Source organism: Octopus bimaculoides, chromosome 3 (assembly GCF_001194135.2).
Source record: "Octopus bimaculoides isolate UCB-OBI-ISO-001 chromosome 3, ASM119413v2, whole genome shotgun sequence".
In the NCBI taxonomy this organism is placed as follows: Eukaryota; Metazoa; Mollusca; class Cephalopoda; order Octopoda; family Octopodidae; genus Octopus; species Octopus bimaculoides.
The window spans coordinates 166,919,255-166,939,915 of NC_068983.1; the positions used below are offsets into that span (position 1 = coordinate 166,919,255).

The 20,661-nt window shown below is 38.4% G+C and overlaps 1 protein-coding gene across 1 annotated transcript in view; it reads right to left on the minus strand.

The window, feature by feature from the left end:
• Positions 1-20,661, minus strand: part of LOC106867323 (transcriptional enhancer factor TEF-1-like) — a 120,574-nt gene that overhangs the window by 55,739 nt on the left and 44,174 nt on the right. Inside the window, 1 exon segment of the mRNA XM_014912162.2 lies at positions 5,997-6,210. Coding sequence (XP_014767648.1) covers positions 5,997-6,210 — 214 coding nt within the window.

Consider the following 20,661-nt stretch of genomic DNA (forward strand, 5'->3'; position numbering starts at 1 on the left):
GGGTCAACGGCAGATGTGACAAGGGGATGAAAATGAAAGTAGACAAAAGAGGATGTTCAAGATAAGCTATGGCAATCGTAATATGTATTTCAGAAGATAGGGAGTGATAAATGGAAGCACCGAAAGGAGAATGGTTATCCAGATAGGAATGGAAAGCAAAATGCTTCAACCATGAGATTTTATAAACAAAATTGGAAGATAATAAAGAGCCCCAGGGAGTTATTCCAACAACATACAACCACACTGTGTAACACAACCATACAAGGTGAAGCCAACACATACAACACTCTGTGGTACATGCGTAAAACAAGGAACCATATGAACCAATCACACATTCCAACTCTCAGGTCATTAAGAATGAAACGTCCAATTTTGAACTGAAAATCTATTTTACTTTATCTCAACAAAAAGCAATGCAGTTAATCAAATTATCAACACAATTTTGCCATTTTATCGGTAGCTTATATATGCTGGCAGCGAAGAATTCTGGAGAGCAAGAGTTGATGAAATCATGAAGGGCTGTTTTTGCATCATCTTCAAATTTGAAGCTTTTCCTTGCAAAAAGTTGTCTAATGCCTGGTGAATATGGTGGATGACAGAGTACTTCCAAGTTCAGTTCCTGTAACTTGAGTAGCGTTCTTTGTGCAACATGTGGCCAAGCATTGTCTTACAAGAGAGACTGGCCTCTCTTGACCTTTCTTGGTTGTTTAATTGCAAATTCACTCATCATTTCATCCAATTGGTTGACGTATACATCTGCTGTAATTGACTTAGCAGGTCTCATGAAGCTGTAGTGGATGACACTAGCACTGGACCATCAAACAGACGCTATTAGCTTCTTTTTTGGATTGTGTTTTGGCACTTCGTCTCTATCCAACCATCAAGTAGAATGCTTGCTATTGTTGAAAAGAATCCATTTTTCATCACATGTAACAATACAATGCAAAAATGGTTCACTTTTATGCCGTCACAGCAAAGAACAGCAAGTTTCAAGACAACGTGTCATTTGATGCTCATTCAGTTCAGGTGTTAACCACTTGTCCAGCTTCTTTACCTTGTCGGTTTGTTTCAGATGGTCTAATACTGTTGGAATTGAAACATCAAACCTTGCTGCTAACTCATGCATAGTTTGAAATGTATCCACTTCCACTCAGTTTCCAGCTCACCATTATCCACCTTGGCCTCAGGTCTACCATGGGACTGAGTTTCAAGAGTAAAGTCACCAGACAGGAACTTCTCAAACCATCAACGTACAGTGCACTCATTCACCACATCTTCACCAAACATCTCACTGATGTTTCGAGCTCTTCTGAGATGCATTGGTTCCACGACAGAACTCATATTCATAAACAACACAAATTTTTTATCTATCCACAGGTTCACAAAAATTAATTTACAAGAGAAAACTCACAATTTAATCAGACACCATGAATGGCATTTCAAAAAGTGATGATGTAACTCTTCAATGTTGTAAAACAAAGAATTGTCAGGATAAAACATTATAGTTAATGACAGTCAAACTTGATGCACAAGAAAATCAGACGTTTCCTTCTTAATGACCTGACACATCCATCATATTTCATAATAAATTACAACTCTTTATTGTAAACTCTACCAATCAATAACCAGACGGGAACCACCACCATTGTGTTTGGTATGCTTGCAGCCCAGCGATGACACTACAATCAAAGTCTTCCCGATGAAGGCACTTGCCACTTTTGTCCAACTCATGATGTTGCCCATCTGTTGCGTTCTTTGCCAGCCTCTTCATCTTCCACCCTCCACTCTTCCTCCCATGATAATCTTCTCTACACCTCTGTGTCTTCAGAGTGTTTTATGTAAGTGAGATTAATTTTTGAAGCATCCTCACACTTCAACAATGAAATAGAAATATGTTCTTCTGTTTTAAAAAAATTCAGTTTGATTGATCCAACAAGACTGAATTCTAAATTCAAAGAGTAAAACAACTTTGAAATTACAAACTGGAAACCCTGCAGAACATACACAGAGTAAGAGAGCCAGCAGCATCCAAGAAAAACATTCTGAAGAGTAACATAAACAAAAATGCACTTGAAATAGCTGACTGAAGGAAAGCAAAAAGAAAACTCAAATACAACACAAAATAAAACTAAATAACAACAAACTAAACAGACAGGAAGAGAATCCAAGTATATCACTTATATATCGTCATTGTTGTCATCGTTTAATACCTATTTTTCCATGCTTGCACAGGTTGGACAGAATTTATTGAGAAAGATTTTCTACAACCAGATTCCCTTTCTGTTATCAAACCTCACTGATTTTCCAAGTAAGGAAATATTTCCCCATGGCCAGACATGTTTTGGCAAAATATTAGAAATGATACTGCTTGTACAACAGTGACTTTCATTTATTACTATCGTACAATGTAAAGACAAAGAGGCATAAACACATACATGGTGGGCTTCCACATAGTTTCCCTCTGCCAAATCAATTTACAAAGTTCTAGTCAGGCCAAGGCTATAATAGAAGACATTTGCCCAAGCTGTCATGGAGTGGAACTGAACCCAAGCTCCCAACATACATAGGACTTGTGTGAAAAGTAGAAACTCCATTTTCATGAACAGATAGTTGCTTGTTTTTACAACTAACATATTGAAATATTAATCAGTTCAATACAAAACTTCAAACTTTTCCTTGTATTCTACTAAAAAGTATTAACGAACCTTTCAGTTTAATGTTAAATTCTAGGAGTGGCTGTGTGGTAAGTAGCTTGCTTACCAACCACTTGATTCTGGGTTCAGTCCCACTGCATGGCACCTTGGGCAAGTGTCTTCTACTATAGCCTTAGGCCGACCAAAACCGTGTGAGTGGATTTGGTAGAGAGAAACTGAAAGAAGCCCATTGTGTGTATATATATATATATATATATATATATATATTATAAATTAACTACCAACAAAAATAATTGGTAAGCTAACTCAATGTATATGTTTGTGTGTCTGTTTTTTGTCCCTCACAACATCGCTTGATAACCGATGCTGATGTGTTTACGTCCCCGTAACTTAGAGGTTTGGCAAAAGAGACCGATAGAATAAGTACTAGGCTTACTAAGAATAAGTTCTGGGGGTCAATTTGCACAACTAAAGGCAGTGCTCCAGCATGGCCACAGTCTAACGACTGAAATGAATAAAAGAATATATATATAATTTAATGAGCACAGTTTCCATTAGATAATATTTATCTCTCACTGGATGGAGATTTATCTCTCATTAGACTGTGGTCATGCTGGGGCGCAACCTTAAAAGATTTAGCCAAATACATCAACCCTAGTACTTATTTTTAAGCCTAGAACCTTTGGGACCCTTTGGCTGAACTGCTAAAAGGACATAAACAAGGCAACACCAGTTAAGTGCTGATGGGGAACAAACTCAAAAACATAAACACACACACACACATATATACATGACAGGCTTCTACACAGTTTTCATCCAAATCCACTCACAAGGCTTTGGTTGGCCTTGGGCTATAGTAGAAGACACTTGTCCAAGGTGCCATGCAGTGGGACTGAACTCAAAACCACATGGTCGCAAAGCAAGCTTCTTAACCTCACAGCTCTACCTTCATATGCTTATTATATTTAAACATGAAATGGGAGTTGCTCTCATCAATTTCTTGCTCTAACTTGAACCCTATTCTATCAATTAATTTGGAAAATAAATAACTTGGTAAAACAGTTTTGTTGTTATTTAGTTGCTATTTGCAAAGTAAGGGCAGTTTCCTGTTACAACAACAAGGGTTCCAGTTGATCCAATCAACAGAACAACCTGCTGCTCCTGGAATTAATGTGCAAAATGGCTGAGCACTCCACAGATGCACGTATCCTTAACTTAGTTCTCAGGGGGATTCAGCATGACACAAAATGTGACAAAGCTGGTCCCTTGTGAATTACAGGTACAACTCATTTTTGCCAGCTGAGTGGACTGAAGCAATGTGAAATAAAGTTTCTTGCTCAAGGACACAATGCACCGACAGGAATTGAACTCACGACTTTACAATCGTGAGCCAAATACCGTTATACAGATTGCCAAGACATTGACCCTTGTCTTGTTTTCAATGTTTAGGAAATGGTTCACAGCACCAGGAACGAGTCATTATAAAGAAATTTGTGCAATCTATTTCAGCATCCAACAAATGATGGAAGACAATGACAATTACGATGATGACAATGAATATTAAAGAACAAAAGACAAACCATTTAGTCTCTGTTTTGATGCCAACCAACCAGAGACCAACCTTGGCTCTTTGAGACAAACTCCTTGCTTTTAAAGTTACCTTAATCAAAACCCTTCCATCCAAATTCCATCTTAATTTACATTCCAAACATTAATGTATTAACGACAGTTATTTGGAGCAAATTCCTTATTTTCAAAATTAATTGAAACAAAAGGCAGTGGATTTAAGCAGAAATAAGGTAACAACAAGGTTAATCTTATGTGAAAAGGTTGAATGTGTTAGCACACACACACAATGTCAGCTATACTTTAATAACTAATGCGATATTTTCATAATTTTCCTGCAAAAATTTGCTTGTAGACAAAATGAGCAAAATGAAATTTGAGATGCTTTTTTTTCTTTTCTTTTTTTATAACTTTTAAATGACAAACTGCGTAAGGAGTGCAATGCCTCTGTGTAATGCTGCTTAAAACTGTTTCTCACGTTCTTCAATCAAAAGTCTGTTCTGATTTCCAAGTGAAAACAGAAGATTGATTTCATCGCATCTACGTTAAAACCAAATTAATATTCATTTGCTGCTAGCTTTGAAGAACGCATCTTTATTGGTTTGTGTTGGAACTTGGATCATACTAAATACTTTAAACCAGAGTCTGTATCTAGGTAACCATATCTTGATTGAAAACTCTTTAACTAATCATCATCGTCATCATCATCATCATTTAATGTCCACTTTTCTATGCTTGTATAAATCAGATGGAATTAGTTGATGCAGATTTTCTATGGCTGGACGCCCTTCCTGCTGCCAACCCTCACCTGTTTTCCAAGGTATTATTTTTTCAAGGGCATCCTGGCGTTAGGAAGGGCATCCAGCTGTAGAAACTGCCAAATCAGATTGGAGCTTGGTGCAGCCATCTGGTTCACCAGTCCTCAGTCAAATCGTCCGACCCGTGCTAGCATGGAAAGCAGACGTTAAACGATGATGATGATGATGAACAGAAATGTTTTCCACAGAAGACTGGAAATGAACAACACTGCTTGTAGAACAGTGAGGCTTGTTTACAACCCTCACCATTATGGTGAGGGACAAACACACACACACGCACTTATGTGCTCATATACGCAATGAACTAATTTCCGAATCCATTCACCAAGGCTTTCGTTGGTTTGGGGTCAAGTAGAAGACATTCTCCAGACGTTCTGTACACTGAGACTGAACTTGAAACCTCACAATCAGGAAACAGGCTTCTTTACTGCACTGCCACATCTGGTACCAATATACTAAGCTTACTTTATAGCACACGGGGATCAGACTTTCTTATATTAATTAGTCATAGTAATTAATCAAGTTGAATTAGTCAAAGCATCAGCCTTATTTAACATTAACTCCTGTGATCTTTAATCTAACTTATTCACTTGAATCAGGATAAAGTTTTCTCTCTCTCCATGTCATGCATTTCTATAATTAAAACCTAATTAACCCTTTGGGCTGTCAGATTATCCTGGCAAATCTAATGCTTGTTTATTCACATAGTAGCTTTGAGATTTCAGTGATGTGATTGTTTATTTTCAGAATAACATTATAGGATAGGTGTGAGAGGCTGGATCTAGCCAGTTTGAACATAAAACAGCGAGAATATTTGGGCTGGATATGGCTGATTTAGATACTAAAGAATTAAAATAGGAATTTAATGATCAATTCAAGGAAGGAAATCTTAAAATGCAATAAACTGTGTTGACATTCCAGGAATAGAAAATGGTAAAACGTATTCTTCAGTACTCACCATACATTTTCCCTTCATCTGACAAAATAATTTTTCTTCGACCACAGGGAGGGTAAATAGCCAAAGCTTCCTGGAAACTCTGTTCAATGTCCGGACTCCATACACCTTCTGCATCATTGGACAAATCCTCGGATACATTATCGGAATTGTTGTTGTTTGTGGCTGGATTACTTGCATTGCTCTCCCCGCTGTGATTCCAGCTGGATGACATATTCTGGAAAATATCAAAATTCCTTAATTTTACGTTTCAGCAAAATTTGTAATTAAATATATTTGGGATTAAAAAGTATCAATGGCTCATGTCTTTCAGTGTTTCTGGTGGGTTAGAAATAACTTCAGAGAAATCTACAACAGCCCCACCATCACCATCATTTAACATTCATCTTCTACATTGGCATGAAAGATGGACAATTTGACAGTAACCAAAGAGCAGGAGGATAGCATTCTGCCTCAGTATCACTTTTGGCATGGTCTCTACTGCTGGATGCCCTTCTTAACACCTATGACTTTACAGGGTGTATTTTATTGTGGCACCAACACCAGTGAGGTCATCAAGTATCTCACAAGACAAAGGAAAGGTGTCCTTGACAGCGTAAAGGGAAGGGTGGCTTTATGTCAGGTGCTGAGAAGCTAAAGTATGATAAAGGGACAGGCACAGGTGTTTTACTAAAGAGGACATGCATAGCGACTCCACCTTATATAAGGGCGGGATGGGATTAGCTGGAAAGAAGACAATGATGGGGTGATGAGGTGTCAGAGTTTATACAAAGATGGGAAGTAAAAGAGAGAATACAAAGAATCGTGAAGCAAGTTGATAAGATTGTGAGAGGAGCGTGACAGGTGGTTAGAGGGGGATTTGGGGAATGGAAAAGGGGGAAGGGTCTGTGTGTGTGGTTCCATTTACAACAATCATTATTCAATAACCTAAAATGCTGAAAGGAAGATTAAACACTGAAGTAAGTAGACTGTCTTCCTCTAGAATAAGCTGAGTGAAGTTTATAGATGAACACTTTTAATAGCAACCTGTCTCTATGGAAGTGTTCAGATTTTAAATTCAAATCTCAAATCAGCTGCTTCAGATAATAAGTTACTATAATAAGTTCAAGATGGTTTGTACCATTAATATTACCATTATAGAAAAGCAGTGAGCTGGCAGAATTGTTAGCATGCCAGGCAAAATGCTTAGTGGTATTTCATCTGCCAGTGTTTCGTTCTGAGTTCAAATTCTGCTGAGGTTGACTTTGCCTTTCATTCTTTTGGGGGTCAAATAAATAAGTATCAGTTACGCACTGGGGTCGATGTAATTGACTTAATCCCTTTGTCTGTCCTTGTTTGTCTCCTCTATGTTTAGCCCCCTCCCCATGGGCAATAAAGAAATAAATATTACCATTATAGAGATAGGTACAGGTGTGGCTGTGCAGTAAGAAGTTTGCATCGAAAATTTTTTTCTTTTGCCCTCATTTATAATTATATATATACATATATATATAATCGAAATTGAACCAAATTCGATGACTGGCACCCGTGCCAGTGGAGCACTAACAGCACCATCTGAGCAGGATCACTGCCAGAGCAGCTGCCTGACTTCTGTGCCAGTGGCACGTAAAAGCACCCACTACACTCTCGGAGTGGTTGGCGTTAGGAAGGGCATCCAGCTGTAGAAACTCTGCCAGATCAGAATGGAGCCTGGTGTAGCCATCTGGTTTGCCGGTCCTCAGTGAAATCATCCAACCCATGCCAGCATGGAAAGCGGATGTTAAACGATGATGATGATGATGATATATATATCTGTCACCTTTGCCTTGACTTTGTGTGATAGCTGCAAACGAGTATGTCACCTTAATGCAAATGATGTTGACTAGAAGTAATATTACCTTAATTAGAAACAGGTGAGAGTTGGCAACAGAAGGGCAGCCAGGTGTGGAAAAATCTGCCTCAACAATTTTCGTCCAAGTCATTCAAGCATAGAAAGGTTAAAATGTGGGTGAAGAGGAGGAGGTCATGATGATGATGATGATGATATATGTGTATAAGTATGTATCTTTGTCACCCACCACCCCTTGATAACTGGTGTTGGTGTGTTCATGTTCCCTTAACTTAGCGGTTCAGCAAAAAAAGACTGATAGAATAAATGGCAGACTTAAAAATAACCTAAGTCCTGGGGTCAATTTGCTTGCCTAAAACCTTTCAAGGCAGTGCCCCAGCATGGCCACAACCCAATGACCGAAACAAGCAAAACATAAAAAATAAAAACAAATAAATAAAATATGAACACTATTTGTAAACGTTGGACAATAATAAAAACCATTTGGTGTACTTGTAAAGAAAATCAGGTGAGATAAAAGTTGAACACCCCACCCCACTCTCTTGCTCTCTCTGATCTACTTTTATTTATCAGTCCATTCTTTCAGATCAAACCATAACGACCTCGTACTTACTACAACTAACAAACATCAACTGATGACCCATTTAAAACATACAAACACCAACACTAAAGAGGTTTACTAAGAAAACATAAGAAACTAAACAGCTGAGAACATCTCCTGAGGTGGGCAGGTGTAGAAGGTGTGTGGGTTCTCGGCACAACTTGTGTTGTGGCAACTAATACAGACAACATAACTCTTCTGCCAATACAGAATCCTTGAGTTCAAGTGGCAGGACAGAACCTGCAACAGGGACATGTTTATCTGGGTGAACATCACTTTTATGTTCACCAACCACAATGGCTTAGTTATGTCCTTTACGTAAATGATGGTTGTATTCCAAAAGACCTCCTTTGGCTCAAGAAGTAATGGACTCACACACACACCCTAGTCACAAAGCCTTTAACATTAACTCTTAACACTTCAGAATCAGATGCAGTTAACGGGATTCTATGGAAACAGCAAATGCCCATGGCAGGTTAAGAATGAAAAAACAGAACCCTTCCACCTAAGGTCGGGAACACTAAAGCTAACAAAAGGAAATTACAAGATCTTTACAAGGAAAAGAAACATTCCTACCAGGAGGCAACAGCCTTTATATATCAGATCGGCAAGGAGTGGCTATGGGCATAGGCATTGCTTTCAAATACATGGTTTCAGGTTCAGTCCCACTGTGTGACACCTTTTGCAAATGTCTTGTGTAGCCTCCAGTCCATCAAAGTTTCGTGAATGGATTTGGCAGATGGAAACTGAAAGAACACCATTGTATTTCAATGCATGTGGAGGTCTCCTTATCTTGACACGTGATAGTAGTAAACGAGTGCCTCTGTTATACAAGCAGTGTCATTCATTTCCAGTATTCTAGAAAACCATGTCTAGCCATGAGAAAGTATTTTAATTACAAGCAGGTGAGGATTGGGGACAGAAAAGGTATCCTGCCATAAAAAAAAAAATCTACCTCAAGAAATTCAGTCTGACCCATTCCAGCACAGAAAAGCAGATGTTAAAACAATAACCATGATGTTGATGATGATGATTGGCAAGCAAGTCAAGGATTACATTTCACAGCCTTTTCAAAAGCTACACTTTATAATCCTTTCTTGGCAGGTGCTCTCCAACGTCTGCCAGGCTAATGGAAGCTACAACAATACAATACCTTTACACATAAACACATGTCGTCAAGATTATGTTACTTTCGGAAGTCATAACGAAGTCTTCAGCATATCACAAATCTAAATCACAGGGCAGCCAAGTAGGACGAATACTTCACTTCACTTCCTTTGCAGATATATATCTGGATATTTGATCTCTAAACTGTGACAGTCGAATCTCAGATGATTACAATAACAGGATAATTGAAGAGTAGTAAAAGGATTTAACAAGTCCAAAATAACTTGTCTGAATAAAGACATCCTAATTGATAAGAAAGGAGATTTTATAGGCAATCCCAAAATGGTTGCAAAAAGTTAAGAAAAGAATAGGTTCTTTGAGAACAGGAGATTAACGTTTCCATTTCCATTATGGCTCTTGTTTCATTTCATTTGGATGTCATTATTATTAACCCTTTTGTTACCATATTCCTATTGAAAGATACTATGTTTGTTTCAATTCATTTTGAGAAAGAGTTTAATAAAATAAAAATATTCCATTTCTAAATCTCTCAGAGAGATTTATACATTAGCAGCACAATATAGTTGATAGTTTGTTGTCAACTTAATGTGACAGTCCCATGAAAGGGAAGAATGCTACTGTTATTTAGCCCCAGGAAACACCGTTTCCAGTTGGCCATGACACATTTTCTATGTCCTTATGTTTTCAAACAGGGGAGATAAGCACCTGCACCCAGCAAAGCCAGCATCCAGAGACTAGTTTCAGAGTCATTGCTCATCATCAGTCTGGAGTAGCATGGCTTGCTAAGCTGTCGATGCCTATTCGCCATTCACTGAAAATAGAAATAATACATTTCTAAATCTCTGAGAGAGATTTATACAGTAGCAGCATGATAAAGTGATGGTTTGTTGTCAACTTAATGTGGAAGTCTTAGGAAAGGGGAGAATGCTACTGCTATTTAGAAAATGTGTCATGGCCAACTGGAAACGGTGTTTCCTGGGGCTAAGTAGCAGTAGCATTTTCCCCTTTCATGGGACTGTCACTTTCATAAAATAATTATGGCATTATTAATCTAGTGTCTGAAACATAAATTAACATGAAATTTTTACGGAAGGTTCTAGATTGGTTTACAGTAAATTTATATCATAGAAGCAAGGGACAGTCTAAAGCAGATGAGTACTAAAGGGATTAATACATAACAAGAATGCTTCTCTCCATCTTCCTCTCATTACGCCAAGAGTATTAATATTTCATTATGTTGCTATTGTAAAGTATATTCTTTTACTTGTTTCAGTCATTTGACTGCATCCATGCTGGATCACCAGTTTTAGTCAAACAAACTGACCCCAGGACTTATTCTTTGCAAGCCTAGTACTTATTCTATCAGTCTCCTTTGTCGAACCACTAAGTTCTTGGGACATAAACACACCAACATTGGCAGTCAAGCGATAGTGGGGGGACAAACACAGACACACAAATACATACATACATATATAATATAATATGATAAATGCAAAAACTAATTTTTGTGTGTCACACTTTGACCACCTCCCACTCTTCAATGGTACTTCTTTGTGCTGGGGTGAGAGTAATAGTAGGCATAGAGACAGTGAGGGCAGTGGCGAAGACAGGGAGAGAGAGAGGGAGAGAAAGAGAGACAAAGAAATTTAGGGAGAGTTGATGATGTTTTATTAAAAGTAGTAGTGTTGATGGGAGTAATAAGAGAGAGTGGGTGTGTGACAGAAAGAGGGAGATGATGTACAACTCTCCTGGATAAATTCTTGTGGCCAGCATACTGAACCAACTACTGAACACTATCATTTTTGCTTTCTTTAATACATACATACATGTGTGTGTGTGTACATATACATACACACACATATATATATATATATAAAATACATTCTAATTGAAATACAGTTTCCCCAAAATTAAACATATCTAATATAATAAATGTGTGTGTCAGTGTATCACACTTTTTAAACTTTACTCCTAGAGGCCATTGCCCAACATATCATATCATTTTGGAATCAGGTTGACTCCGTGAGTAAATTAATAATATTCTGGGTCAAATCCAGACCTGCAATCCTGAAATTTTGGATTCCTATGTTTTCATTACTGTGATTGTTTTCGATTTTTTTTTAAACATGATTTTTAACGACGAATATGATCATAATTGAGTGGCTTTTAAGCTAGTATATATATAAATATGATGGGCTTCTTTCAGTTTCCGTCTACCAAATCCACTCACAAGGCTTTGGTCAGCCCAAGGCTATAGTAGAAGTCACTTGCCCAAGGTGCCATGCAGTGGGACTGAACCCAGAACCATGTGGTTAGAAAGCAAGTTTTTTTTACCACACAGCCACTCCTGCAGCTATGTTATATATTTTTTTCTGTATAAGTAATTTCCAAGATTCATTCTCTTCATGTATTTATTCCAGCAGACATCAATTATCTTTCAATAATTTCTAATTAGCTGTATAGTTTGTTTAATGAACAAATGCTTTGATTCAGTGAATCATGATACCATCTTCTCAAGTTGGTGTGTGTGTCCGTGTCCAGCAATCATATATAACATAATACTTATGGATTTATAAACAGTGCCGTGGTTGAACTGGAATAAATTTACATAACATTTAGTTTTATCACAAACATCATCATCGTTTAACGCCCGCTTTGACTGAGGACTGGCAAGCCAGAAGGCTGCACTAGGCTCCAATCTGATCTGGCAGAGTTTCTACAGCTGGATGCCCTTCCTAACACCAACCACTCCAAGAGTGTAGTGGGTGCTTTTACATGCCAACGGCACGAGGGCCAGTCAGGCAATACAGGTAACGGCCACACTCAAATGGTGTTTTTTACATGCCACCTGCCCAGGAGCCAGTTCATACAAATTTTACCATTTTTTAGGCAGTTTGTGATCCCATCTTCTTTCTTAATGTCAGGTTGATTGTATGTGTTGAAAATAACTAAATTTCCAAACATTTTCTTGCCTCACTGAGTTTACAGATGGAGGAAATTCAGAGAGCTGTTACCTCCACAAAAGGTTTCTCTCTCCAAGTGAAAGGAAGATTGTATGATACATGTATACAGACAGCAATTCTATATGGGCCCTGAATGTAGAGGACATGCAAAGGTTAGAGAGGAATGAGGCTGGTATGCTTTGCTGGATGTGCAATGTAAGTGTACATGTTTGACAAAGTGCTGGTGTGTTGAGAGAGAAGCATCAGAGGAATTAATTGCTGTGTGCAAGAGAGGAAGTGGAAGACATGGGGTGAAGTACTGAAGAAGGACCTCAGGACCTTTCAGACAAGATGACAAAGGACTGAGATGCTTGGCACCTTGCACTACTCAAGAAGACCCACACTCTGCAGCAGAAGTGTTAAGACTGGTCCTTCTGGTGGTGGGAAGCATTCATAGTGGTGCCACATAAAGAACCCGTGTGGAGTCGCGTAAAAAGTATTCATGTGGGACCACATTAAAGTGCCCATGGGGTGGCACATAAAATCACCCATCACACCCTCAGAGTGGTTGGCATTAGGAGCCAAAGACCAAATCAGAGTGGAGCCTGGTGCAGTTCCCCACCTTGCCAGCTCTGGTCAAACCATCCGACCCATGCCAGCATGGACAACAGACATTAAATGATGATGATGATGATGACAGCAAATAAATTTAGTTTCAGACTCCCCTAAACCCACCCCAAGGGTCAATAAAGCAAAAACCAGTGAAATGCTCGAATCAAAGTAATTTGTTCTGAGAAATACCCGCAATTCTTAGATATGGATGGGTGAGTTTGACCGAGAGCAAGTCATTGGGAAGAGCAACACCACTGACAGCATGTAGGGCTGCCTAAGCTGGACAGATTGGTCAAAAGACTGGACAATTGATATTCAGATGACTCACCAAACATCTTTTCATTTCTTCTGTCAACCATGCATCCTACAGCAAGACACTTGTTTCTGTCCGTCCATCATACTTTAATGTCTCAACACCTGGCATAAAGACACTTCCCCAGCCCCACCTCCACTCAATACTACACTCCTCCTTCAGTTATGGGCGTCCAATCTTGTGAGTAGCTTGGTGACTTCACTAGTGCTGACACCATGTAAAACAACACTCAGTACGTTCTGCCAAGTGGTTGGCATTAGGAATGGCATCCAGTCATAGAAATCCTACCAAAACAGACATTGGAGCTTAGCGCAGTCCTCTGCTTTGTTGACTTCTGTTAAATCACACAAAAACCCATGCAAGCACAGAAAATGCATGGTGAACGATGATGATGATGATGAAATACCCCACCTCGTTCCCCAAAGAGTTAACATTGTTCCTAAGAAATCTATCTGTATGAAGGTATTCAAACACTTCCAATTAACACGTCTCTCTCTCTCTCTCTCTCTCTCTCCTCACTTGTCTCTCAACAAGATTTATTGCAGTCAAAAACGTGGTTACTTCCAACTGACACCAGTTATAGATTGACAAGATAAAATGAAACTTTTTACAACATGCAAAAGTGCAATTTATTCCGTCTTGTTTTGTTCTTTGTTGTTGTTGTTGCTGATTTTGTGAGAGAAGAGAATGCAAAGAAAGGGTTTTAAATCTAATCTCAAGGATAATAAATATAACTTCACAGGTCAACAGATACGGATTTACTTTCTTATCTTGGGACCAAATGAGGATATAATACATATATGTGTGTGTGTGTGTGTGTGTGTGTGTGAAAGAACTCTGGCATGCATGTTTGTATATATGTGTGCATGTGTCTGTGTTCCACTTTGTCTTGACATCATGCGACAGTTGTAAACAAATGTCACATTGCCATACCAGAAGTGTCCTTTATTTCCACTGTTCCAAGAAAACATCTCCAGCCATGGAGAAAATCTCTCTCAATGTGAACATGGGAGTATAGATGATAAAACTGCTTCATCATCATCATCATCGTTTAATGTCCGCTTTCCATGCTGGCATGGGTTGGACGGTTTAACTGTGGACTGGCAAGCCAGTGGGCTGCACCGGGCTCCAATCTGATCTGGCAAGATTTCTACAGCTGGATGCCCTTCCTAATGCCAACCATTCTGAGAGTGTAGTGGGTACCTTTTATGTGCCCCCAGCAAGGGTGCCAGTCAGGCAGCACTGGAATCAACCACGTTCAGATGTTGCCTTTTACATGCCACCGGCACAGGAGCCAATCCAGGAGCAGGGGGTGGGGGCTGGCATCGATCACGTTCGGATGCCGCTTTTTACATGCCACCAGCAAGGGTGCCAGTCAGGCAGCACTGGCATCAACCTACACTTGAATGGTGCTTAGTATGTGCCACCAGTACAGGTGCCAGTCAGGCGGCACTGGCATCAGCCACAACTACAATTTCCATCTTGATTTGCTTTTGATTTTACTTGACTCAAAAGGTCTTCTCAAGCGCAGCATATTGCCTGATGATTCAAGGGTCCTTTTAAATAGGCTGGTTATGCGACACTGGTATATCACTAACCTCACTTTACTTGCCAGGCCTTCCCAATCACAGCATATCTTCTGTATCTATTATTTTATTAGAATGATAACCCAGTATATCCAGGTGGATAAGGTATTGCTGAGTAGATCAGGAGATGTGAGTACAAATGGGGGAGCAGGTTTTATAGTGTTTCGGGGTCAGACACTGGAATTCTATATTTTTCACTTCATTGCTACAATTATTCTTTATCCTTTCTGAGTTTCAGTCATTGGACTGCAGCCAAGCCGGGGCATTATATTGAAAGGTTTTTAGTTGAACAAGTCAACCCCAGGACTTTTTTTTTCAAGTTTGGTATTTATTGTGGGGGGAACTCAAAGTTACAGGGACATAAACCAAACTAACACTTGTTCTGGAGCAGTGTGCGGTACAAACACACGCACATATATATATATATGTTGTGTTGGCAACTAAGTTCCCGCCATTTTTTAAAATTTTGGAATCGATTTTTTCAAGAATTCTATTTTTAAATCATTTTGGAATCTATTTGTTTTTTTTTTCTAGTTAATTTTAGTTTATTTTCAGATCATTAAAATGGAATGTCAAGTTAAGAAAAACGAGCATTTTTGACACCTCCTTCTTTTTGCTTTTAATCATGGTTCTGAGGCCGCAAAAGCTGCTCGCGACATTTGTGCTGTGTATGGAGAGGGTGCCATAGCTGAAAGAACCGCTCGTGATTGGTATGCCAAGTTCGAAAATGGAAATTTTGACCTCAAAGACGCACCTCGTTCTGGCTGTCCAGTCGAGTTCGATGAAGAGCGATTAAACCAACTTTTGCATGAAAATTCTCGTCAAACAAGGGAAGTAGCAGAGAAAATGGAATGCGCCCACACTGCTATAGAGAAGCATCTTCACTTGATGGGAAAGGTTCAGAAGTATGGAGCATGGGTTCCGCATGCTTTAAGTGACAACAACAAAAATCAATGAGCCACAATCTCTGCTGGTTTGCTTGCTTGTCACTGCTCAACTCATGGACACAAGCAACGATTTCTTTACCGAATCTTTACTGGCGATGAAAAATGGTGCCTGTACATCAATATGAAGCAGCATAAGGAATGGCTTAGCTCCGGTAAACAAGCAACACCACGTGTGAAACAAGATCTTCATCCATGTAAAATGATGTTGTGCATATGGTGGGACGGGGAAGGGATTATCCATTACGAATTGCTTGAACGGAACCAAACGGTCAACGCAGAACTCTATGTTCAACAGATGGAACAACTCAACATAGCTATTCAAGAGAAAAGACCTAATCGTCATGGTATATTCTGTTAAGAACATAGTAGAGTACGATATAAAGCTTCTTCTTGATTCCAAAATTATTTCCAATCACACACACCAGACTTTTTTTCAGTTTCCATCAACCAAATCCACTCGAGGCTTTGGTTGGCCCAAGGCTATAGTAGAGGATACTTGCCCAAGGTGCCATGCAGTGGGACTGAACCCAGAACCATGTGGTCGAGAAACAATTTTCTTAACCATACAGCCACATAACCATTTCTATCGGATATTCAATCAGATATCTTAGTAAATCCATTGGAGTTTGTACTCAAAATTTCTTCCTCAATTATTATTATTTTAATTATCCATAATTTGTTTTAATGGGATTTATTTATGCTTTTGTCATGAGTCTTTTGTAAGAAAAAGTATCCCAAGAATAAAATTAAACAGACTTCAACAATATTTTCATTACTGGGAAGGTTCTTGCGTCTAGATTTTGTGAACAAAGTAGATGTTAAACAAATTAACATTCTAGTTAACCCATGGGATTATATAAATGTATATACATGCATGTATAGATATGCATATATAAGAGTGTGTGTGTGTGTGTATATAGTACATCATCCAATTTACTACAGACTTTAAAGAGTAATATTTACCACACAATAATATAAGGTTTGTATAGTCAGATGATAGCCACAGGCCATATAAAATATCTTACAGAACTGTTTTTGTTTTAATCTCATTCTTTGCATTTTATGAAAATCAAAAATTATTTCTATAAGAAGAATTTTCCAATTTTTTCATAACATCATTCTAACATACACTTTTCCAAACAAACATGAAATTTACTTAATCAAATGAAATGCAGTTACCTGTACATTAATGTAAATTAGTGCAGATTATAAGAGGCTCTGGATCATCAATATCCAGAAAGCTGGTGTTGTACCTGTTATAGATCAATGTCCAGTCTACATTGATTGATTGATAGAGTCAACACATTTTGGCTTTTTCACAAATCCAATTGTAAACCTTTTGTTATGATACAGTTCTATATTTAAGAGATGAGGAATTATGTACATTATTTACATTCGACAGATATTTGTCCTCATCTTGTTTGTTATTAACACAACGTTTCAGCTGATATACCCTCCAGCCTTCTTCAGGTGTCTTGGGGAAATTTCGAACCTGGGTTCTCATTCCTAAGGTATTTTTCAATGTTATTTATTATTATTGTTGTTGTTATTGTTCAGGTCACTGCTTGGAATCAAACTCGGGGTTAGTAGCCTGCGCTCTTAACCACTACACCATATGCCTGTGGGCAATCATGGAGTGAATTTCAGGGCTTATAAATCTAATATTCTCCTATCCTTCCTTAATACAGGTTCCCATATGCTACTCATATCTGCACTCGGTCTGCTTAGGAGGTTGTTGTGTTTTAGCATATGTGCTGCTTCTTTTAGTTTTCGTATTTTCCAGTGGTGTTCTCTGTCTATTATTTTAACTTCATCCCACAGGGGGAGGTGGTCTCCATTTTTCCATACATGATCAGCTACACCCAATTTATCACTATCTCCCCGTGTCACAGCTTTGCAATGTTCCTCTACCCTTATTTAGTGGGGGCGGTATGTTTCGCCTTTGTATAATCTACCACAGCTGCATGGGATGGAGTACACGCAGTTCTTAGTCATATTCTCTTCTATTGGTGGTTTTACCTGAAGGAGATATTTGTGAAGTGTTGTATTACTTTTGAATGCTGTCCTGATGTCATATGGGCCGCATATCTTTTGTACCTTTTCGGAGAAACCTTTCACATAGGGTAGACAGGCTGTGGGCAGTTTATTGGCCTCGTCCTCTCTCTTCTTCATAATTGGAGTGGATAGAATACTTTGGGGGTAGTTGTTGCTTAACAGACCATTATTGAGCTTGATTATTTCTTCGTGGTGTGCATCAGGATCGCTATTTATATTCTTTGCTCGATGTTTTAGGCACTGAGCAATCCTTCTCTTTACACTGTATGGATGGTGGGAAATGAAGTTGAGGTATCGTCCAGTAAAGGTCAGCTTGCGGTATACGGATGTCCTGAATTGGTGCGTGTTATTAATACGACCAGGAATGCCAGCTGATTGTCTTTTTCCTTTTCCACTGTGAACTGTATGGATGGCTTTATTGAGTTCACGTGATCTAACAGCAAGCACTTGGACATCTTCCTGGTGGGGCCAGAGTATAAAGGTGACATCAACATATTGTAACCATAGTGTTGGTTTTAATGGTGTTGATCCTAAAGCCAAATTCTCAAAGTATTCCATGTATATATTGGCAATTACCAGTGATAATGGTGAACCCATAGCTAAACCCTCCTCTTGTCGATATATATCAGTGTCCATACTGAAGTAGATAGTTTCTACACAGAAGGTCAAGATTTCCATCAAGTTTCTTATTGGTATACTAGTGCGTTCATTCAGATGGGTGTCTGTCACTAGTTTTTCTTGTATCACCGATAGTGCTTCACTATCGGTGATACAAGAAAACATTGAGTTAACAACAAACAAGATGAGGACAAATATCCATCGAATGTAAATAATGTAAATAATGTACTTTTGTTATGATATTCCTGTTGAAATACTCTGCCTTTGTTTTAAATGATTTTGAGAATAACAACAAATTTAGGAAAATAATTTTGTCGTTATTAAGATGGTGCCTGGAACACAAATTAAAATGAAATTTTGATGGAAGGTTTGAATTTGGATCTTTTTAAATTGGGAAGTTTGTGCTTTAAAACCAGGGGCAATTTCAGGCAAATTGGTACCGAAAGCATTAAGAACAAGAAGGATCCAGTCACAGTTAATTGAAGATTTGGTTGGAATTCAGATCATTATCAGGATCAGAACGCATACAAATCCAGAAAGTCTGTCTTTCACGAGAAATGACAACGTTAATGATAATTGTTTCAACTTGTGGCACAAGGCCAGCAATTGTAGTGGGTTTTAGAGTCACTTCCACTAACCCTAATATATGACTGGTATTTTATTGACCCTTAAAAGGATGAAAGGCAATGCTGACCTTGGCACAATTTGAACCCAGAACATAAACAACCAAAACATATAACACTAATCATTCGGTTTGATGCACCACAACTACTACTGCTAAAGTCAGTTTGCTGTCTTTAGTAGTAGTAGTAGTAGTAGTAGTAGTAGTAGTAGTATATGAAATGCAATCACAAAAAAGTGCAAAATAAAATAATAATTATGATTAAAAAGCTAAAAACGTTATCTTTTTATGACAGTAATTATTTATCTATTGAGTTATTTAATCAAAAATAAATCAGTTTTTTTATAGAATTAGATCAATTATCTTTTAACCTAGTTTTTCTGCAAATGACAATTCACCGTGAAAAATCTCTTGTATCTTCGCTATCTTGAGTCAAGTTTTACTTTTATCATTTTATCAATTTTCCAAGCATTATTTCTGCAATAATTGGTTGTGACAAAGAAGTGGCCTTTCCTTGATACGAGATACGGGGCCAAAAGAAATGTTAAAGGGACAGAGGTGAGGTTGGAGAATTGTGTGACTGTGAAAGTTGGCTAGGTGAACCCTTTTGATGCCAACCCCTTTGGAATCACCCCACCTGCTTCTGTGGTACAAACTTCTTTTAAAATCATTAAATTAAAACCTTCCATCAATATTTCAAATTAATTTATACTTCAACCATTAGCTTATATTGACAAAATTATTTTACTAAATTCTTTATTATTTCCAAAATTAACAGAAACCAAGGTGGTGCATTTTAAGAAAAATATGCTAATGAAAGGGTTAAATATGTTAAATTTTGTGACTGATGTTGCTGCACCTTTCAACTGACAGTATTTAAGAAAAAAAAAAAAGATAAAGTTAATGAGGGTTGGTTTTGCTAAGTTCGTGTTAATATATGGAGACAAAAGAATTCTTGTATTTGAAGCGGAGTTCATTCTCTGAGAAATGTGTTGTTTACTGTTACAATTAACCAACCCACTTCATATCTCTGATGTCGACTCAATTTCAATACACAAGTGAAGTCTATCTGAGTTAACATCCCATTACAGTAAATTCCAGTCCAAAATATTGGTTACTAGCTTAAAAGCCTCCCTATCAGGCAGCTTTTAAGCAACTGACCCCGAGTGGGAAGATCTGCAAACTGATCTCGGACTTCAACATCATCATCATCATCGTTTAACGTCCGCTTTCCATGCTAGCATGGGTTGGACGATTTGACTGAGGACTGGTGAAACCGGATGGCAACACCAGGCTCCAATCTAATTTGGCAGAGTTTCTACAGCTGGATGCCCTTCCTAACGCCAACCACTCAGAGAGTGTAGTGGGTGCTTTTACGTGTCACCCGCACGAAAACGGCCACGCTTGAAATGGTGT